This window comes from Penicillium chrysogenum (assembly GCF_028827035.1).
Source record: "Penicillium chrysogenum strain IBT 35668 chromosome Unknown utg000001l_segment0_segment0, whole genome shotgun sequence".
Lineage (NCBI taxonomy): Eukaryota > Fungi > Ascomycota > Eurotiomycetes > Eurotiales > Aspergillaceae > Penicillium > Penicillium chrysogenum.
In genome coordinates this window covers 4,766,583-4,788,560 of record NW_026622749.1, presented here as the reverse complement: position 1 = coordinate 4,788,560, position 21,978 = coordinate 4,766,583, and the positions used below count along the sequence as shown (strand labels likewise).

At 48.3% G+C, this 21,978-nt stretch overlaps 7 protein-coding genes across 7 annotated transcripts; 6 read left to right on the top strand and 1 right to left on the bottom strand.

Annotated features, from left to right (window-relative positions):
- Window positions 1-511: 511 nt before the first annotated feature.
- On the bottom strand, window positions 512-1,463 carry N7489_001895 (putative transcription factor RfeG; the record flags this gene model as incomplete). The annotated part of the gene is made up of 3 exons (XM_056707650.1): window positions 512-1,147; window positions 1,218-1,262; window positions 1,323-1,463. 3 exons carry the CDS (start codon window positions 1,461-1,463, stop codon window positions 512-514), a joined length of 822 nt encoding a protein of 273 aa, XP_056571952.1.
- A 1,970-nt stretch (window positions 1,464-3,433) lies between these two features.
- Window positions 3,434-5,374, top strand: N7489_001894 (DNA-directed DNA polymerase eta; the record flags this gene model as incomplete). Its single annotated transcript, XM_056707649.1, has 1 exon — window positions 3,434-5,374. One exon carries the CDS (start codon window positions 3,434-3,436, stop codon window positions 5,372-5,374), a length of 1,941 nt encoding a protein of 646 aa, XP_056571951.1.
- An 809-nt stretch (window positions 5,375-6,183) lies between these two features.
- N7489_001893 (uncharacterized protein) lies at window positions 6,184-8,744 on the top strand (the record flags this gene model as incomplete). The annotated part of the gene is made up of 4 exons (XM_056707648.1): window positions 6,184-7,726; window positions 7,778-7,865; window positions 7,918-8,485; window positions 8,541-8,744. 4 exons carry the CDS (start codon window positions 6,184-6,186, stop codon window positions 8,742-8,744), a joined length of 2,403 nt encoding a protein of 800 aa, XP_056571950.1.
- Window positions 8,745-9,069: 325 nt separating this feature from the next.
- On the top strand, window positions 9,070-10,428 carry N7489_001892 (HNH endonuclease signature motif containing protein; the record flags this gene model as incomplete). The annotated part of the gene is made up of 1 exon (XM_056707647.1): window positions 9,070-10,428. One exon carries the CDS (start codon window positions 9,070-9,072, stop codon window positions 10,426-10,428), a length of 1,359 nt encoding a protein of 452 aa, XP_056571949.1.
- A 2,600-nt stretch (window positions 10,429-13,028) lies between these two features.
- Window positions 13,029-14,354, top strand: N7489_001891 (uncharacterized protein; the record flags this gene model as incomplete). The annotated part of the gene is made up of 5 exons (XM_056707646.1): window positions 13,029-13,143; window positions 13,196-13,482; window positions 13,638-13,709; window positions 13,768-14,274; window positions 14,337-14,354. The coding sequence occupies 5 exons, from the start codon at window positions 13,029-13,031 to the stop codon at window positions 14,352-14,354; spliced, it is 999 nt and encodes a 332-aa protein (XP_056571948.1).
- A 2,990-nt stretch (window positions 14,355-17,344) lies between these two features.
- Window positions 17,345-18,715, top strand: N7489_001890 (uncharacterized protein; the record flags this gene model as incomplete). Its single annotated transcript, XM_056707645.1, has 4 exons — window positions 17,345-17,588; window positions 17,658-17,725; window positions 17,779-18,155; window positions 18,232-18,715. 4 exons carry the CDS (start codon window positions 17,345-17,347, stop codon window positions 18,713-18,715), a joined length of 1,173 nt encoding a protein of 390 aa, XP_056571947.1.
- Window positions 18,716-19,541: 826 nt separating this feature from the next.
- On the top strand, window positions 19,542-21,659 carry N7489_001889 (flavin-containing monooxygenase; the record flags this gene model as incomplete). Its single annotated transcript, XM_056707644.1, has 7 exons — window positions 19,542-19,840; window positions 19,897-19,910; window positions 19,961-20,210; window positions 20,269-20,337; window positions 20,396-20,653; window positions 20,723-21,268; window positions 21,323-21,659. Coding segments are annotated over 7 exons (1,773 nt in total), but the record flags the coding sequence as incomplete, so codon positions are not given.
- Between the last annotated feature and the right edge of the window lie 319 nt (window positions 21,660-21,978).

The following is a 21,978-nucleotide window of genomic DNA, read 5'->3' as shown; positions in this document are numbered from 1 at the left end:
AGAAAACAAACAAAACGCTCAAGTTCGGACCACCTTTTCGTAAACTCAATCAAGCACGTCACTCCTACTCCTGGCTGGCCAGTCGCACAAAAGCATGGGAGAGAAATCAAAATAAAGACGGATGTCCACGGGAAGTCCAAGCTCCTGCTACAGAGCAATTGGGTTCAATTCCAGTGGGGGTCAATAGGCAAAAATAGAAGTGGGATTCATGTCCAATGGGAAGTGGAAATTTCCCTTGACTAGGCCATTTGAAGTGTAAAAAATTGAACATCTCTGGCTTGGTCTGGAGTTCCTGGACTGTGGACAAATCGGGAATTTGAGAATTGTGGCCGAGAGAGGAAAGAAAGGCGTAAAGATTGTCCAGGAAGATTTCATAGACATCAGCATCATTCCTAGGAGTATTGCGGAGGTATTCCAGGAAGAAAGCATCAAGTGGACCACAATGTGGATGGAGAGAGAGAGAGTGAAGAAATCATGAATGCAGGAAAACCCTTGAGGCGGTCATTCTTGCTTACCGCCGACGGTGGGGGTTGTCTCTGGTTGCTTGTGGCCTGCGCTCATACTCTGGAGTGTATCTGGGTTCCATTCCTATCCGGGGATCCGGGGCAGTAGTGGTAGGATAGGACATCCCGGAAGTTACAGTAGAGTACTCCTGCTCGGCATCATATCCAGGTCCAGGGTACCGGGGAGCATTGCTTCGGCCATTGTCGTAACCATAGCCCGTGGGGGCATATGTGTACGATTGTGGGTGCATGTCCGCAGACGTCACAATGGGCTGGTTGGAACCAGAGTAGGAAACCTGGGGTGGAGGGTACGGAGCTGTACCTGATGCATATGGCGAGTGAGTGGTGGATGTGTATGAGGAAGGATTTGTGTAGGGGGCATTCTGGGATCCACTGTAGGAACTCTGGGAGTAGGGATCCATGTATGACTGAGCGGGCGCTGCAGTAAAGGGCGTGGGGGATGGGCCCTGTGACTGGCGAACCTCGTGAACGGGCGCAGGGGCATAGGTCGCTGGAGCGGTATTAGGTGGATGAGATACATTGGTATCTTGAATGTAATTCCCACGCGGGTAGCCTAGGTCAGCCCGGCGTGAGACGTCCGCCTCCCAACGAGCGGAGTCAGCCTTCAGATCAGTAATCATCTCCTGTATGCAATGTGTGGTTAGAATGCCATTGACTTATCCCGCTTGTCGTCGCTTGTCCATATTCACTTACAGATGTGAGATTCCGATAGGCACGGATAAAGAATCCTGAGCGGCCCTGTTCGTTGTCAGTCAAAATGGCCTGTTTGAGTCATCGGGTCAAAAGCGGAAGACGCACATTGTGGTTGCCGGGTCTCACGAGAGCATCGTTTCCAAGGTAGCGACAAATATCTGCTTGAATCACTTCTCGGCTGATTCCTTCGCCAGGGATGAAATATTCATTCTGACGCTCCGGGCGTGCATCATAGCGGCCTGTCATAATGTATTCCGAGGGAGGAAAATATCCGGTTTAAAAATTTAAAGTCCTCGGATCCAAGTGGCCAGAAATGAAGAAGTCCGGAGTGTGGTAGATGGTTTGAGGGTCCTGGGAAAGTTGATGGATGATGGTGTGTCCGTTCTTATTGTAGGATGTACAGATTCTATCAGGCGACGAGCAGGTTCCAAAGCCGACAATCAACGACTTAAATGATTTGGTTCCACGATTCCAGGGCAAGCAGAAAATGAGATACGATCCCTGGGAGGTGGCCAGAAAGAAATTGATCCTGGTCGCGAATAGTAAAACTGTCCTTAGTGGGAAAAGTCCGGGTAATCCTGGGAAGAAATCCTGGCTGGTTGTCCACTGGGGCAATTATCCTGGGGAAATTGAGAAGGCCTCAAAGAATGGTGATTGAATAGCGACAAGAGGTTGACAGGGTGATCAAGAGAGGATGAGTTGTCAGGATTAGGAGAAAGAGAAACACGGGTGAGGGGGTCCTGTGGGCTGTCTGTAATCCGTTCGGTATGAACTAGATATTTGCCTGGGGGAAAAAGAGGAAGAGTAGAAGTGCTGGCAAGAGAAGCCAGAGGAATATGGAAAGGAAAAGAAAGAAAGACGAGAGAAGAAGAGGAAGAAGAGGGGGGAAAGGTAAAGTGGACATCAAAGAGGGCGGTTGGGCCGTCTTGGGCTGGTGCCACGACTCCCCACTGAAAGATCAAGGCAAAAAGCATGCATGGTCAAATGTGGATTAGACTGATGTGCAACCCTATGCCTGTAGCCGCTTGAGAATTTTTCATTTTCTATTTTGTATATATTATAGAGGACTATATGCCCAGTACGGAGTACATACGTGCTCATATGTCAATCCATATAGTTACGGAGTACGCATATACTCCCCTCCTGACACTTCCAATGTTGGGAAAAAGTAAATGGTAAGCAAGTGTAGCCAGCTGTACTCCGTACAGAGTGGATACTTTGAGATGTACTTTGTACCCTAAAACTAGACCTTAAAAGGGTTGTTCTTTGTTTCCTACTAGATTTTAGTCGGGACGAAAAGATAAGGGCCGATCCCCCATATTCAACCAGCTTGGATTGCTCCTTAGTCTGTGCCCCTGGACTGGATTAATATCAAAACTCAACATGACTCCACCAGTGGATCTTCAGCAGCGGTCAAGGAGAACTGTTGAGGAAACAAGATAAAAGCCGTCAGATGTTCATATGTATGGTGTAAGAGGGCAATGTCGAGGGGGGGGCAAATCATAGGACCCATCGTGATTGATCCCTCACACACCATCTGCGAAACGAGCATGGCAGCCAAGGGCCAATCTGTTGACAGAAAAGACCGGTGGCGACCTGCGAACTTGCCACCTGGAAAGCTGGCAGCCGATGTCCACACGAGATGACCGTTGGGCAGGAATGCGTGGCTTTGGGCACCTGCGCGAAGGCTCCGAGCCTCTGGTCCACTCATAGCCCGCCTGTGTCAGCCGGATCGCACAGATCGGAGATCACCCTGTCTCGTTTCTTTCTTTCTTTTTTTTTTTCATGTTCGAGACCTCTGCAGTGGGCGAGTTACAATATCGGAAAATCCTGCATGAGAACACAACATCTGACTGTGCAGGGGTGGGTTGAAGAAAAAAATAAGCAGGCGCTAAGTGATGGGTCATTTGGATATCCCTGGTCTATAAGTCTGGGAGATATATAGAAAAATTGATTGTGGCTGTCTCTGGACTTGTATAGTCATTGCACGAGAACATAAAATATTGTAGTAACTCTTGATATGTAAAGTGTAACGGAAATTCCGATGTTGAATTGAAGACCTCGGGAGATGAGGAACAACACGAACCTCAGGCTGAAGCTAACACGTGCCCGCACTAGTCCATTTTGGGTTCTCGTCCCAAGGTCGAGAGCATCAGATTCCAAGCTCTGACCGACCCGAATGGTTTGGTGTTCACCGTCATGACGCGTGTACGAGCATGTCCGAACCCACCGAATCGTCCGATCCCTTGAAGGTCTCCCGTTTTACCTATCGACAATTGCAAGGCTTGCGACATGGATCCACGGCAACCCCGCTACGCGTGATTGCGCATATCGATCTCGATGCCTTCTATGCGCAATGTGAGATGGTTCGCCTGGGAATTCCGCGGGAGACACCGTTGGCAGTGCGGCAGTGGGACTCATTGATTGCCATCAATTACGCTGCGCGACCCTTCGGAATCAGTAGATTGATCAATGTTGCGGAGGCCAGGAAACTTTGTCCAGATCTCGTCTTACAGCATGTCGCGACTTTTCGAGAGGGGGAAGGAGGACGGTGGGCATATCGGGATGATTCATTCAAGAACATCAGCACGGACAAGGTGTCGTTGGATCCATACCGAGCACAATCGCGAAAGATCCTCCAGACGATGAAAGAGGCTCTGGCTACATGGAGTGCCGATAATACGGAAGTCGAAAACCAGAATTCGAGGCAAGAGCTCTCGGCTGTGTTGGAGAAAGCCAGTATTGATGAAGTATTCATTGATTTGTCCCCGTTGATATATAGGGCGCTTCTTCAGCGATACCCAGAACTTCGGATGGGAACACAAGACGAGAACCGGGATGCAGAACTGCCTACACCGCCAACCACAGCTTTGCAATGGGACACCGACTGCTTGGTGGATTTGGATAAGCACGAAACGGAAGAAGATGATCCAGACTGGGACGACATTGTCATGCTGATAGGATCCGAGATTGTACGATCGGTGCGGAACACAGTTTGGGAGAAGCTCAGCTACACCTGTTCCGCTGGGCTTGGCCGCAATAAAATGATCGCAAAACTAGGAAGTGCTTGCAATAAGCCCAACCTACAAACTGTAGTGCGGAATCGGGCGGTGCAGAATTTCCTAGGTGGTTATAAATTTACTCAGATCAGGATGCTGGGTGGTAAACTCGGCGAGCAAATAACTGCCGCCTTTGGGACAGAGAAAGTCAGCGATCTTCTTAATGTGCCGCTTGAGCAATTGCGCAGCAAGCTGGCTGACCATACGGCATCCTGGCTTTACGGAATCATCCGTGGTGATGACCGCAGCGAGGTCAATCCCCGAACACAAATTAAATCTATGCTATCCGCGAAGTCTTTCAGACCGAGCATCAACTCACTTGACCAAGCTGAGAAATGGCTCCGTATCTTCGCAGCTGATATATATGGCCGGCTTGTGGAAGACGGCGTGCTTGAAAATAGACGTCGTCCGAAGGTGATCACGATGCACCATCGAACTGCGCAATCTCGTTCTCGCCAAATTCCAATCCCAGGCTCCAATGCAATTGACGAGAACCTTCTCTATGATCTGGCAAATACTTTGCTTCGTCAAGTTGTAGCTGATGGACAAGCATGGCCCTGTTCCAACTTGTCGCTGAGCGTGTCAAGCTTTGAAGACGGCGTGAGCAACAACAAGGCTATTGAGGGCTTCTTGATTCGCGGTGACCAAGCGAAAGCTCTGAGTTATTCGTCAAGACTTCGAGATGCTGATAACTCCCCCAGTGAACAAGACCAAGCTGAGAAAAGACGGAAGCTTGACGGAGAAAGGGGTGGGATAAAAACTTTCTTTGTATCTCCATCATATCTTGAAGATACTGCTACAGATGAGCCCCATGGCCCTGAAGAATCTGTTGAAAAGGACCCTGAATTTAGCGGAATCCCCCGTTTCGTATGTCCACGGTGCTCTAAATCGATGTTCGAGTATGAAAAGGAAGAACATGATGATTGGCACTTTGCCAAGGACCTTGCAAGCCAGGACAGACAGGAGGCTATGGCTTCACAGCCGCCACCGCCTACGAAAAGCAGTGCACGTGGTGCTACTGCTCGTGGAAGAGGTGGCCGAGGTGGAGGGAGTCGGGGTAAGCCCGAGAAGGGACAGATGCGACTTGCTTTCCAGTGACCTACGGGCCCTATATATTTTCTGCTTTCACTTGGCTTTTAGCTACTAGATACCCAATGCCTTGAATAAAACTATGCTATCGTCTGATTGGGCGAACTAATATCAACTGCTTCATAATTTCGTAGTGTTGCTCATTGTCAAATAAGCAACCAACAATGCATATTAGGCTCGAATGTCCAAAGAGTTATGTTGTATACTCTGCGGCTTTTGGGTTGCTATAAGGACTCTGACGCCAAGCACTACAGACCCCACACTTCTCAACCCCAAATCGGCCGTTTTTGAGAAGAGAACCAAGGTTCCAGTGGCAAGATTAGCTAAGATTCCGGGGTACCTTGATAGAACATTGGAACTATAGGCGTTGGGAGTAAACAAACATGAAGATGAAGATATTGAACGGAACGGTTGTTCAGCTCCTAGATCGGCAATGCGGGGTCGGATCACTTTGCTTTTCGCCAGCCCTTCAAGTCACACGGGCTGCGTTTTCGTTTCCATATCTTGGATGGGCCTGTACTCTCAGTCGAGTGACTATCTGCTTATTTATCTTGTTTGTCCCGAGATCGTACTATGATTAGCTGCCCAACTGGGATGATCGTGACTAGAGCACAGCCCACCTTCCTGGCAAACCCCACTATCACCAACTACCTCGCTTCCAAGATTGACCGTTGCCTTGAACTGAGCCCTTTAACAGATTCCTGCGCTAAAGCTCTGAATATCAGAGTTTTCTCATCGCGGTCGAGATATATTTCCGACCGTAGGTACGACTGATCGGTCACCGAATCCAATGCGGTGGTCGCTAGCACAGTCCCACAATGTCCCGCCGAGCACCACTCCGCGACTACGACGAGCAAGATGAATTCTACGAAATGGAACGCGAGCGCGAGCGAGACTATAGGCCGCGCCGACGACATCGCGACTATGAGGATGATGTTGAGTATCGTCGGCGAAGGTCAGAGCCCCTAGCCGAGGATATGGAGCGTATGCACATCCGAGAACGGCCCAGGCGAGACTTTATGGAAGAAAGCTTTGCGCCGCCGCGAGCACGGGATGACGTCGTTCTCATGCGGTCAAGGGAGGAGCTAGATATGGTCTCGCCTGAGCGATATATGCCTTTAGACCACGATGATGCCTACAGGCGGCCGCCCGGGCCCCGGCGTAGACCTCGTCCTCGTGAAATAGATGAGGAGGATTTTATTTTCGAGGAACGGGAGAGACGTCGGGGCACTAGAGGTCATCCGCGGGACATCGAGGAGGATTTGATTTTCATGGGGAGAGAAAGGCGTGCAGATGGGAGGCATCGTCCCGAACGAGAGCGAGAAGACGAAGACGATCCTTTTATTGACGAAAGAGAAAGACATCGAGATAGGAGGTATCGCCGGGAGCGAGAATCCGAAGAGGATCTTCTGTTTGAGGAAAGAGCAAGGGAAAGAAGCAGCGGCAGGAGGCGTCGTCCAGAGCCTGAATTCGAGGAGGACGATGAATTCACCCTCGAACGGGAAAGACGTCGAGAAAGTAGACGCCATCCTCGGGAATTTATAGAGGATGATTTCATTATCGAAGACAGTGAAATACACAGAGGGAGCAGGCGTCACCCAGAACGAAGATCTGAGGACGATCTACACTTTGAGGACAGAGAAAAACGTCACCGCAGGCGACATCCAGGACGGGAATCTGACGAGGACCTATTAGCTGAGGCTCGAGCGAAACATGGAGGAAGAAGACACCGCCCAGGGCGCGAATTCGAGGAAGAGGAAATGGTAGTCCCACGGAAAGAAAGAGAAGAGCCGCCTTTACGTCGCGGATGGGATAGCGAACTCGATATTCGATCGCGGGAGAGGAGATTGGAGTTCGAGGAAGAGCCATACCATCGACCACGGCCACGGCGTCCACCTCCCCAAAGGGTCGAGGTGGAAGAAGTCCTCCTTGACAATGCGCCCCCAGGGCGACATCGAGGCCCGATTGATTCTCCAGATCAAGAATCTAAAGAGGATGATGTGGCCATTCGGCGGAAGGACAAAGGACCACGACCGGTAGACCGTGTTGATGAAGAGGAGGTAGTTATACGCGGACGTGAAAAACGACGCAGTGTACCTTCGGAGGATCTCCAACGTGAATTAAGAGGTCTTCGGCGAGAGGATAGGGAACAGATTCCACTGGACGAAGAGCTTAGCGTGCGCTCGCAGCTGGACTCCAAGTCACGCTCCCGAGACATTGAAGAGGTTAAGGAAGAGACCAGTATTCGGAAAACAAAGGACAAGCTCCCATCTCGCCAGCCATCGCCTTCTTTGGATTCCCTACATACAACCCCAATCCGCCAAGAAGACGTGTTTACCCACGATAGGAACATTGACCATGGTAAGACTGATCTTGATAGCCCAGCAAGAAGATCCTTCTAACCAGGTGCAGACTATAAAGGCGCCCGTACACCTCGTGCGCGCAGTCCCGAACCGCGGTCCCGGAGAGGTAGTTTCGATGAAATCGATATTCACCACCGGTGTGTAAATCGATCCCCATCTATCTCAGCCTCCCGCTAACATGTGGTGTAGAAAAATGCGAGGCGGACGAATGTCGGATGAAAGCATAGTCCTCGATCACAGTGACAGTGAAGACTCTCTCGCCCCAGAAGACTCAATATCTCCAACTAGTGGTCCAGCTGTTGATTTCAACGACCCGTGGGAGCGGGAAACAATAACCGCAACTCGTCGTCGGCCCAAGCCGCTAGAAGACGAGAGCGAGTTAGCTTACAGCCGCGAAATTAGAGATGCCCCTTCCATGCATGACGTTGAAAAAGATATAATGATGGAGAGCGCCAGGCTTGTAAACAAGACCCCAAGAGGTACGGACGACTGGTCTGTGGTGCATACTCCATCCCCCGACGAACCCATTGAGATGACCGGAGCTTTGGACGTTGTTGAGGCCAAACCTCGACATGCGTCAGTGGCTGAAGCAAAAATTGGACGAATTGCCCAGCAGGTCACGGACCCGGAGGAGACGCGAAATGATCGGTGGACCGAAATAGCGAAGAGACTGGTAGTGAGGGAAGCTATTGAACACATGGGATTCGAGTATGAAGAGACGAGGACGTGCTACTACATCTTCTCGTACCTTAAGTCGGTATGTACTGTCCGGATAGACGGCTTCCTTGGATTCTGACTCGTTCCGGCCACAGGATGACATAGATGAGCTTGTCGAATTGTCCGACGAGATTCGAAGTGCTCGTCGTAGACGCATCCGTGACATTCAGCGGGAGCGGGCCTCTGTGCCGGATCTCGGACCCCGAATTAGACCTCATGTGGGAATGCCTCCAAGGGCACGGATGATAGAGAAACGTATGCAAGATATTCGAGACCGGGAATGGATTCCTCGGCGGTGATGCTGCCTACTGAATGTGACGTTTATGTGCCATGACTACATACATATGATACGCCGAACTTGGAAAGTGCCGTCCACGCTCTGGTGTATGTATTCAAAGTGGTATATCCTCAATTCAAATGAATGAACTCGTCGGTTCCTTCCTCCACTTGAGCGAAACACGCGGGTCCCCGTTCGAACGTATAAAGAGCTCCAGATCAAAACGAACCTTCCATGTTCTCTTCACACGCCGACCACGTGCCTGTCCTGCCTGTCGCGGAAATCATCGGGTTTCCGCAGATTCACCGTCTTTTCTGACGGATCTAGGACAGGCCCACGTGATCAATATGTCAATCGCATCTGCGAGTACAGTTCCCCCTGGAAGTTCTTCGGAACTAGGACGTTCCTCCACCGTGGTTCGTGTGAGTGATGAGCGCTTCAATATTCAGTCGCCGCAGCGTAGGATTCTTATTCGCCAATTCAAGAAAGCTGTTCAAGACCAGGAGATACCTACCCCATTGTGGGCCGTTCTCCAGTTGTGCGACCTTGAGAAGCTTGAGTACATGGTACAGCTTGCCCGCTTCTCGCTGAAAATCATAGACCCCATTGCTGAACTCATTTGTGCTCTTCCATTCAAATGGTCGGTAACACCATCTCCTTCTCAACAGCGAGGAGCAGCATTCTGGTCTCCTACTTTCAGCCCGCGGCGACGTGTTCCACCCGTTGCAATCTATGCCGCCAGAGAACGAGATGGACAAAAGTGTGTCATCACAGGCACCCGCAAGGTCTACCAAACTACTCCGATCTTCCCAGCTACTGCAGTCAACGCCTTCTTGCAAAACGTTGCGGGGACTCCAAACATTTGGGCGTTCGCGGATGTGTTCTGGGGAAAGAGCACAACTTCAAGATGGAAGAAGGCTTTTTTCAATGACCCAACCAACCCCAACAGTCCCGTTAATGATTGCTCCAATCTGATCTGCCTTCGGAGAGACCTTCGGTCTGCATGGTCAAGTGGTTTGTTCGCCCTGCGTCCCGCCTGGATTTCTGACGATATGACGGCAATGGAAATTGAATTCTATTGGCAGCCAAAGCCAGACCACAAGATTTTTGACACCGTTGATGTGGCCAAGCAGCCTCGCTCCACTAAGGATGTCCACAGTGTGGATCAACTGATCGTGGCTGTAGGAAATCGAGGAGAAGCAACACATCGTGCCATTGAATCCGGCTACCGCTTCAGAATGACGACCGACGACCCCATCCTTCAACCGCTTCCAAGTTTCGACTTGCTGGACATGCAGTGGCATTTCACTCGATTGACCGCCTTATGCGCTGCGACCACCTTCTTCGATGAGGACGAGGACGAAGACTCAGACGACACCGGATCAGACAGGACTACCCAACCGGGTCACCCTCTGTCTTCCAACCCTCCAGACGACGACATTCTGGCTTGGGTTAGATCTTCTTCCCTTTCATCTGATGATGAGCCCGAGTCAGACTTCGTGGAGGACATTAATGCATTGATGGTTGACCCTCTGCCAGAATCCGACACCGATCGTTCGCGCGCTGTTAGTGAGTCTCCCAGGGGCTCCGAGCAGTCGGCGGCTTCGGCGGCTTCGGCGGCTTCCGGAAGTACAGAGGAGTCAGAGATGGTTGATGTGATCTCCGGAACTGGCCGACTATCCGTTGACTTCATACGCGAGAGTTAAATGATGGGTGGAAGTCCAGGACATGTCATGTACAGCAGCACAGACTAGTTCACTTCCTGCGCATACTCTTATGTCGCAGATGTATTCCTGAAACCCCTTTAATATGAAACCATTTTCATTGAATCTTGAATGGCCACGAAACTGACTTGATCTCTAGATAAAAAGTAAGCACTCTGGTTCGTGGATGCCTCATGCAGGCTGCAACAGTGATCGCCACTGTGGGCTTGTTTCAGAGCCAGGACGCCACCTGCAAGCCACCAGGTACGATAACAATAATTAAATCGGAGCTCCCTTAACTTCGCCACATCTTGAGTCGAGACCTTCCAAGGAGACAAAAGAGGGAAAACCTCGATCGGGTAACCCTACGCAGTTGAAGGCCCCCTGCGGGAGATTACGTCGGACTGGGCTAATACCGCATTTGCAGTGGGGTTGTCTCGGCCATAATAGCGGCCACAACATCATCACTCCAGGACACCAGACTTGGCATTGTGTAAGGATGGGTCAGCATTTGTATTGATTTTAGTATTGTAGAATGTACTAGATCTCGGGGCCAATGGTTCTATTATTAAAAAGCTATTGATTGTATCGCTTTATAAAGTTCTGTACTCGGAGAACACTAAACCTTGGAAGTGTCTACGGAGTATGTATTAACCAGTTATATTATACATATGCAACATGAAGTCTTTAATCCTTCTTGTTATGACACAGATGGTAACCTGTGAAATTCCAAGATCTAAGGCCATTAGCGTATCGCTTTTACGTTTTTACGAGTGGAGATTCTCCACTTGGGAGATGAGCTCAGATTTCGATAAGTCGAGAAAGGAAATAACCTTTGGAAAGGGGAAATCATGACATGTACTCCGTATACCTCCAGTGTTGTCCTACTCTGTGTGTTAATATGTGGTTATGTGGTACCAGACCGAATTATGATGTGCAAGCTACCAGTTCATACGTTCTATGGTGTAGAGAGAAAACGCGGCAGTTGCACCTAATAGCCAGTAGATCACGATGTTTCATCATCCCCAACTCGTTTCGATCCGGCAAATCACAGCGATCTCTCGAGCCGATCGTTACTGGAGCCTGGGCATGGGGGTCGAGAGCGAGCATTCGGTGTACTCCGTACAGTATGAAATTCCCAGGGTGATATAATTCCCTGTGTTACCGCACCGCCTACACTGTACAAGGGGATTGGGAAGGTGACAGGTGTCCATTTCATGATATAACCTTGGAAGACTCTAATGACCACTTGGTCCAGTTCCTATGCCTACAATATTGTACATATGTAACTGCAGTGAGGCGAAGGCGAACAGTGGAGTGGAGGACTTTATTGTCACCAAGTTGGTTTTAGAAAGGTTCAAAGGGAGCTTTCTTTATCCCTCCGTGCACTTATAAATAATTCAGAATTAATATACAAAGGCCAAATTCGGAACATTCTTGTTCTGGGAAGTTTTCTCTCCACTCAATTACGTATGTCCACAAATACGCTAGGTATAACCCCCGGTCATAATGCACTGGTGATCTCTTGGGCAACTGTTTCAAATATAAAGAAAATGATACATAAATAGAAGTGCACTACTTGTACTCCGTACTCCGTACATATGGTTCAAAGAGTGTGTAGAGTCTATGTGCCTAGGTAGAGGTAATAGAGATCGAAAAAAAAAAAAAAAAAAGGTATGAAGGGTGGAATGTTTCCTTGGTGTAGCGATCTTTGGTCTTCCAGTCAGGCCATCCCAGTGGAGAAAAAGCGCATTAGGAAAAAAGTCAATAAAATACTGTGTTATACTTGTACGTATACCTTATCCCCTCGTGTTATGTCTTATAAGATTATAAGACTATATGGCTGTTTTATAGGCTCTTATTTTGTACATATGTACCTCGCAGAGATAACCTTGAAGATAGCCTATAAAGGGTGTCTACAGACCACAGAGTAAAAATAGAGAAAAGAAAATGAACCAAGATCGAGAACTGTAAATAAACTACTAATATCTCTGGAGATCCCAATTAATAATTCAAATCTCATAGGAAAATAAGGAAATCAGGAAATCAGTCTCCACCGGGTATGTCGGGAGGCTCGACATACTCCGGTGAGGATGTAGGATATGGGCATAGCCCGTGACTGTGGAGATCCCCCTTCTCCTCCTCTCTCTCTTCCTCTCCCTCTCTCCTACACTCGACTTTTGCGATCTTCGTTCTTCCTTCTTTGTTCTTCGGTTTCATTTTCTTTCTTTTCTTTCTTGTTATTTTTGTTAGCCATTTAGCCCTCGGAGACACCCATCGGGACAATGTGTCTTTGACACGGGACAACCTGCGACTTTTTTCAGTGTTTAGTGGGGGATCAACAAATAACGATTGGGACCTTTTTGATCGACTGCCATCGACATACTCCATAATAGATTCTTCGTTCGGACATCCAACTCTCGTCCATAAGTGATCGACAATTCACATCGGTCGGCCCACAGCCAATTTCGATCTTCCCTCTGCGCCTACGAACTTCTTACCGTCGTTACCCTCACGGCGGGATCTGGGTGGAAAATAAAGAAAATTACAAATATTGAGGACGGCGATCGGGTTTGATGAAAAAGTTATCGAGCACACCCACTATGAAGGTCACGGTGGTGGTCTCAGCTTTTGCTCTCCTGGCTCAGCCATTCGCGTCGGCTGAGTCCAGCCTCGCATACTGTGCTTCAGACAACACAGGGTCTTCCTTCAAACCAGGCAAGTGATCGCAAACTTATATAGGTTTGGCCATATCGCTGACTTTTCACAGTTTCCAACACATTTCAATCAAATGGAGCATGTCTAACTACTTGCGCCAATTACGCCCTAGGTATTATACAAGGGAAGCAATGCTGGTGCTCAAATGTTGCTCCCTCTAAGGGATCGCAATCCGACACCTCCGACTGTGATACTTCGTGTCCGGGTTATCCCTCAGACAGTTGTGGAAGTGCATCCAAAGGAGTGTTCGCCTACGTGAGCATTGTCGGCAATGACGTGACTAGCACAGCCGGTGGTTCAACCTCAACCACTTCGTCAACATCAACAACGTCGACCTCGGTAAGCCTCCCCTCCTTCTTTTTGTTTTCTTTTGGACAATGTTCCTTTTTCCCTTTTGATTTTCTGTTTTTGGACCGATAAACTTTCCTACCAGCTATGTAGCTTGATTGGGTGTCTTACTCTTTCTTGGCTTGTGGCTCTAATATCGGGGATAGGAGAGTACTAGCGTCCAGCCTACAACTGTCACTGTCACTGCCTCCGGTTCTTCCATCTCGACTTCACAAACTGTACCTTCAGCATGACCGGTTTGATCAAATGGGACACTTGGCTAACTTTCGATCCTAGTCAACTTCGTCGGATGATAAGACAACCACTACCTCATCTTCTGTCTCATTACAGACCAACTCTGGTGGCCAAGTCAAGACAGTCACTGTTGCTGCTACAAGTGAGACTGCTGGCGCTGATTCCGCATCGGCAACTACTGGTGCTGTCGGGACGAAATTGAGTGGAGGTTCCATCGCAGGCATTGTGATTGGTGTCCTTGGAGGAATCGCCCTGATTGGTGCTCTCATCTTCTTGATCTTCTTCTATCGCAAACGCGCTCGCGCTGCCAGCCCTATTCCAAGCCAGGACATGACCGAGGACAGAACCAGTAGGGGTTCGAGTTTCATGGGAGGTTTCTTCCCGCGGGGCAATGGAGAAGATGGCGCTGGTGGACCTATTCCCGCACGTTCGGGCACAACATTCACCGATCGGCGAATGAAGACCAACACGGTCCTCTACCCGAATGGTCCTCGGGACAGCAGTGTTTCGCTGCAAGACAACGAAGACTACTCGCGTCCTGTTCTTCGGGTAAGTTGAACACTGCATTTTAGATCCTGGCCAGACGTTCTTGCTAATTGCGTGATTTCTAGCTTACCAACCCCGACTAAATTTGGAATGACAATTCAACTACCTTTTCTTTCTCTTCCATCGTCCGGCGCCTTTCAACCTCCATTAATCTCGAGCCATTCCAAAACAGCCCCATTATGATACCCATTTGTGGCTCGATCCCCTTTTCCGTTTTCCCTTCCATTCTTATGAGTGCAGCTGTGGAGAGCACAACACGGAACAGCAGCACGTGAATCTGGGCGGCCTCTACTCCACCGCCAAGGAGCAGTTCTGAGGGTGCATGCATTGGTATTGGCCCATCAGAACACACTAGACTGATGCAGAAAATACCCTGAATTGAAATCTATGGTTCATCCCCGGCCACATGAGACGCCTTCACGAGCAACACATACATTATCCTGCATACATACCCGCCATATCGGTGACGATTCCAGCCCATGCTGACATGTTCTGAAAGTATACATACATCGCCGTCTTTCGGTGCGTCTGGCATCGCCAGCCTCTGGGCTCGTCGCTTTCTTGGCCTTTATCATTCTTGCTATTATTTGTTCCAATATGCTTATTAGCTTTACTTGTCTTCTCTTTATCTGCCGTGTACCACTCAGCCTGTTCTGTCGCTGCCCCCGCCTTAATTGTTTGTGCATTTGCTATGGCTTCGATCTGAGGGGATACGACCCCGGCGCTGTGCTTAGACTGACCGACTCAATGAAACCACCCTACGCTTGGGGTAAATATTGTTGACCACTTGCACCTGCTGTGTGGGTTCGTCTGTCTGTAAATTGATTTGGTGTGTTGTCTTTAATGTCGGACTTAGGTGCGCGCGTGACTGTGCAGTAAAACATGCTTCATTTGCAAGCAGAGTACGTACATTGCTATGTCGCTTCCGGGGCTTATTGCCAGTGTGGTACTGGTAGACATTTCTCTATCAGTGGCTAAGGCAGAAATACCTACAGGATCTACGCATGGCAGTCTCTAATGTTCCCAGTTTTGTGGAATTCAAGTGTTATAGTGATTTAATTCCCACATTCCCTTGCTAATGACAATCTTTTCTATACATGCGCCTTAATGTTGTAGAAAGCGAAATGATACGACATAGAACAAATAAGTAACCGAAATCTAACAGAATCAACATAGCACTTCGAAATATACGGACTAAACAGAATAATGCCATGTGAGGAGTTCATCTTATCTCCACCGAATATACAAAGCCCTAGCATCAAAGAAGACGCAAGAAGACCATAATGAGACGGTCATTCTCATTATTATAAATGTTCTCCCTCGCCACGCCATAAAGACGTCTCAAGGTTTCTTTAAGCTGACGTGCCCTATCATCTGACTCTTTGCCTGTTCTATGACCAATAAAAACCTCCCCAGGGTCTCCAGGAAAAGGGTTCCTCTTTCAGTGCCAACCTCTTTCCTGATAACGCTCAAGAGACGTCGCAAGGCCTTGCATAGTAGGCCTACCTTGTCAGGGTCATCACATATTCTTTCTCATGCTTGTTCCCCTGGCAACTTAAGATCTTTTATGGCCTCCTCAAGAGCGTACATTGAATGATACGAAACCTGCTTGCTAGGACATATATGTTGAGCTTTTTGGACGAGATCACAAATTTGACCAGAATCAAAATTTGCCCCTGCCAAGGGAGGAATATGTAAAGAGATTTGATTGACGAGGTGGGCCTTTGACTGGACTCCATATCAAACATACACTCATCCCAATGATGAAGATCTGACATAATCTCCATGATCTTGCGCCCCATATTAGCATGGGTATCACTATCCGGTATACACGGCATTTGAGGGTCGCTGCCATCGCGCTCCATGCAAGCCCTCCAGGTAATCCGGGATCTCGGAGTTTCCAAAGGTGAGAGATAAGGCGTATGCTGAAGATGCAAACAGTTTTCCGGGGTTATATCTCAAGGAGGGAAGCTTGAGTCCATCCAACGTAAGAATAATTCCAAAGAAAACAAAAAGCAGAGCGCCTCATCAGTTTGGATTTAGAGCTCAGAAGCGATATTCGGAGTGCTGGTCAAAATACGCAGATAATTGCCCCTGATTGGACTAGTCAATCTTTCAACCCAAGGCGATGTCGTGTGGTAACCTCCGAGCCACTCGTACACTTCTATATCGACTTTTTTATTACTATAGATATCTGAAATATATATCTCGAGCCCACAAAGTCTATGGAATAGCAAGCCGAGCTATTCTTGGTGAAGTTTCCCTCAACCTGGATACTTCACTGGCGGATAGTTGGGGTTAACTCCATCCACGACACGTCATGCCAAGTCTCACATCTCTACCCATATGCCTTAGAATAAGGGATTTTCATGGGGGAAGTAAAACGCGCTATTATTATCTGATGGGTTTACGAGTTATATTCGGCTCATAGTGACCTGGCTAGACAGATAAATAAACAAGGGCATGTTGGAATAAAATACGGCATTATTCCCACAAAAACCAAGGTTCCTGTTTAGGGCCTAGTGAGGGCCATATCCCGGTCTGAGAGGATATTTAGAAATCCTGTATATTGTACGGAGTAGTCCCCCGAGGTCTCGTTCAAAACACCAAAGTACAGGAAGCGGCACACCCGCTGTCAAACGGACGGGTTGTGGGGCCCCGGCCCGCCCAATTGACAGCACGTTATCATTCGACCGTTGGGCCATCGCATTTTTAGGGCTATTGCCCGAGTCTAGTCCAGGATTAGTCCAGGATCAGTCCAGGATTAGTCTAGGATCAGTCCAGGATGTATGTACTTTTTCAAGGATACGGAGTACGCCCCGGTACACTGTACACCAACATACATGTATATTGACCTCTCAATTTCATTTAATTATTACGAGCGCATCTTGGATAGATCATACCAAACCCCTGAAAGTAGCCTTCACTACAACATAAAAATTGCCTTAGCCTTTCAAAATCAAAATACATATATGGAGTGGCCCACCCGCACTGCCGGCAAATTTATATATCATTGGACCTGCGGAGTTGTGTTCCTTTGTGATTCCGTTTCATCTACCGCAGGACCACCGAAATGCCCAGTGTCACTGCTACAGGTGACTTTGGCCCAGCACCACCTGGTGTAGACCTGGTCAAAAACCAGACGGGCAACCTGTTGGGATCAGTTATTCCTGTAGCGGTGTTGGGGACCACTGCAGTCATATTGCGATTAGTTGCGCCGATGAAGACCAAGGAGGACAGAAAATTAGCAGTGGATGACTACCTGATCATCGCAGCTCTTTTATTTTCTTGGGGCACAGCAGTATCCTGCTTTATAAGTGAGTCAAAAATGAGTCGTGACGTGACATAGTCAATGAATGGGCATAGCACTTACACCAGTCTCCCAGGTATTCCGTATGGCAACGGTTATCATTTACAATCCTTGACCGAGGCAGAGTTTATTACTGTCTGGAAAGTAAGGAAAATACTGAACGAGATGCTTGGGACAGACTTTGACAAAACATTCAGATACTTTTTGCCTATGTCATGATTTACGCCACAGCTGTCACATTCACGAAATCCTCCATCGTCTTTTTTTACGGCCGCATATTCAACTTTCGCTGGTCACTATGCATCTGCATGTTTTTGGTTTTTGGATATTGGGTCACTATCATCGTCACGGTGGCAGTGGCCTGTCGACCACTGCCATATTTCTGGCTGCTCTATACCGATCCAACAGCCACTGGTGTATGCATTGATGTGCCCAAATTCTTTTTTGGCAATGGCATTGCTGCTATGTTGATTGATGTGATAATACTGTGTATGCCGATGCCAACAATCTACAAGTTGCAGATGCGATCGTCGCAGAAGGTAGCGGTCGTGGGAATCTTGCTCTTAGGAAGTTTGTATGTTCTCCACCGTCTCCTCACCCCGCTCCGACTACTATAAAATTGATCCTGGCTAATAGCTAATTGACCTCAGTGTCTGCGCGGCAAGTATCTGCCGGATCATCGCGCTTCACAAAAACACCCACGGTACAGATGCTACGTGGACTATGGCACCTGTCTTTATCTGGTCGTGCGTGGAACCTTTTGTTGGTATCATCTGCGCATGCCTCCCTACGTTTGGGCCTTTCTTTCGTCGGTGGTGGTCCAAAGCTCGGACAGGGCGCTCGTCAAACAGTCGCAGCACTGATCCCAGCGCTGAACATCCACCTGCTACAATGACCTGGCTCCGGAAATCCCGAGCAAAAAAGCCACCTAAGGACTCATTATTCAGCACCAATGGCTTTAGCTGTGTAGACGAAGTCGAATTAATGAACGATATAAATGCCACTCGGTCGCTGAGGGACGAGGCTGTGAGTGACCATCATGATATGGAGCGTGGAGACTCTAGCTGTGCTATCACAGTCCGGCAAGATGTGGATGTGACATGGGACAAGTATAAAACAGGCAAAAAACGCTGATATGACTTTCAATTATTACATAGAGCTCTGAAAAGACGCAGAGTCCCTCGGATTTGTTGGTTCCGAATATCTTGTATTGCAGTCTGAGATGCATTACATTTGCATTTCTTGGTATACGATATGACATGAGACATGCCTGTTAGACTGGCAATTTGCCATTGAGATAATAAGAGCTAGATACTCATGTGGACACAATTAGGGAAGCATAACCATGGCCTAGAAAGGTATACGCAGCACGGGTACGGAATACTCGTATGTTGAAGCAGCGGCTGGGTACTACTACATTGGGGGCGGTTTATTATTCTCCGTCCTTACCTATTTTATTTAGCGAGACCTACTAGCGTAGGTATGTTGTATCTCTTTTGCTGCTTTTCGCGTATATCTGATTTTCACTTCGCTTCGAAACCTGGTTTGATAGGCGGCGCTTTGTGCCGTTGCGACCTGTCATACCAATTGACAGGGATAAGAATTGTGGAGAAAGCCTGTACAAAGTACATATGTGGGTGCATACGGAGTAGTCCCGACGCAACTAGCCTCCTCTGGGGTGCTGGTGTGGAGATGAGCTGCCTAGGGGATTTGTTAACAGCCACCTACTCCTCATTTGACGCTATACAGTCCCGTGTCAATCGAAAACCTATACAAAGTACAGAGCAACGGGGCCTAGGACCTTAGCCGTTTCCCCCTAAAAGATGAAAAATAAAATAACATAGTCATTCGTATGCCCCTGATTTTATTTGCTCTTTCTATAATATTTTCTGCGGGATCTATCGTAGTATTATCAAAGGAACTCTCCAACAATTTACAACCTCACTCCAAATCCCTTGACATGTCTCACCACCCCACTTCTAATGGATTGCAAAACGGTTTCGCCTCTCTCCCAACATCTGCTACTCGCGTTGCTAATGGAGAGACCCCGAGCAACTGGATCCCTTGCGCCGAGCAGCCTGTCTATGCGCGACGGAAACTAAAAATAATCTGCATCGGCGCTGGTTACTCGGGTTTGACGCTTGCCCACAAGATAGACCATGAACTGAAGCTCGGTGATTTCGTGGAATTGAAGATATACGAAAAGAATCCCGAGGTCGGCGGAACGTGGTTTGAGAACACCTATCCTGGTGTCGCTTGGTGAGTAGCTTTTGTCTACATCTAATAAGCATGACCGTATTATCTGACATATCCAGTGATATTCCCGCCCGTAAGCTCCTTCAGCGGCTCTTTGGCCACCAGAATTTAACATCCACTTAGATGCATACACATTTTTATTCGAGCCTAATCCAAACTGGTCCCACTTCTATGCACCCGGTCCCGAGATTGAGGAGTACATCAAACGAACGACGAGGAAGTGGAAATTGGACAAAGACATCCAGTTTAACGCCCGAGTCACCGAGACTGTGTGGGATGATGAGCTGGGAAAGTGGAAAGTGGAGGTAGACCAAGCTGGCACAATCATACATGACCAAGCCGATATTCTGGTCAATGCGTCCGGCTTTTTGAAGTGAGAACCAGTGATCCTTTGCATTTTTTTCTCTTTATTAACGGTGATTTGCGGCTAGCAAAACCAGCTGGCCTGATATCGAGGGCCTATCGAGTTTCAAGGGCAAGTTGCTTCACACATCGACCTGGTGAGTTAGATGCTGTTCATGAACTCACAAACAAAGATTATTAACGAGTGATACATAGGGATAACACCTACGACTGGTCGAACAAACGTGTTGCAGTTATCGGTAACGGCTCCTCCGGAATACAATGCGTGGCTGCAATGCAGCCGAAGGTCGCCCAGCTCGTCAACTTTGTACGCAGTCCCACCTGGGTCTCTGTCAATTTTTGTGCAGACAAGACACGAAATGGGGGTAATTTCTCCTACACAGAAGAGGAGAAAACGCACTTCGCGCAAGATACCAAGGCCCATTTTAGGTACCGAAGAGAGTTAGAAGGCAGGTAAGTTCCAAGTTCACGCATGGCTGCCACTCCTAGCACCCAAGAGGAACTAATCAGATTGGAGTAAAGTGTCAACGCATTCTTTTATGGTATGTATAGGGATCACCCAATGCAATTGGGATTGACGCAGGCTTCCCGGCAACAGATGGAGGAGCGAATGAAAGGAATATCTGATCCTGAAATTGTGTCGAAAATGCTTTCTCATGAGTTCCGTCCTGGATGCCGTCGCTTGACACCCGGAGATGGGTATCTGGAGGCATTTTCCAATGACAATGCAACCCTCACTTTCGATCCTATTGAGCGTATCACAGAACTGGGTATCAAAACGCTCACAGGTGATGAGCAACAATTCGACGTGATAGTGTGTGCCACAGGGTTCGACACATCCTTTATCCCATCTTGGAAGATGATTGGTCGTCATGGAGCTACATTGGAAGAGCGATGGAAAGTTAACCCTGAGGCATTCTTTGCCGTCCAAGTGGACACGATGCCGAACTATTTCATCTTCAATGGGCCCAATTGCCCCGTATCCCATGGCTCGCTTCTGACACAGGTCTCTTGGACATGCGATTACATTCTCCGCTGGGCTAAGAAAATTGCAGCAGAGGATATCAAGTGAGTCATATGATCTTTCTAGGTCCTGGCGTTTGACTAATATACTTCCCACAGGTCAATTGATGTCAAGAAAGAAGCCGTTGAAGACTACAATGTTTACTGTCAGGAGTTCCTCAAGCGCATGGTCTGGTCGGATGAGTGCCGGAGCTGGTACAAGAATGGAAAAAGTACAGGTCATGTCACCGGGGTATATCCAGGCTCGGTTTTGCACTTTAAAGACTGTCTTGAAAACATTGGTGGGGAGCACTTCCATATCGAGTACCGCTCTAAGAACCGATTCCGCTTTCTGGGTAACGGTGAAAGTGTGCGTGATCAGCATGGAGCAGGTGATTTGGCGTGGTATATGGACGATATGAAAGCCCCGATGTGCGAAGGGGCAGAGCGGCCAGGGGTAGGATGCCTGATTTTGTAGGATGGGTGCCTTATTTATGCCTGATTTTATATTGTAAACATCTTTTGAAATTGAAGCTATTCCCACCGTATAAATCCTCAGACTAATCTAATCCTAGCCGTTGACTGCCTTCCAACCGCACTGCCTTCCAACCGCACAATCCCTGAATTCGAAGCTATTCCTATCACATAAATCCTCAGATTCATACAGTCTCTGGCGTCACCGTCCAAACCTTCCTTTTTCCTCGATCAACGATCCTTACAGAACATTTCTGTGTTTCCTGCATATCAGGGTTCTATGGGTGGTTGCGTCATTTCAC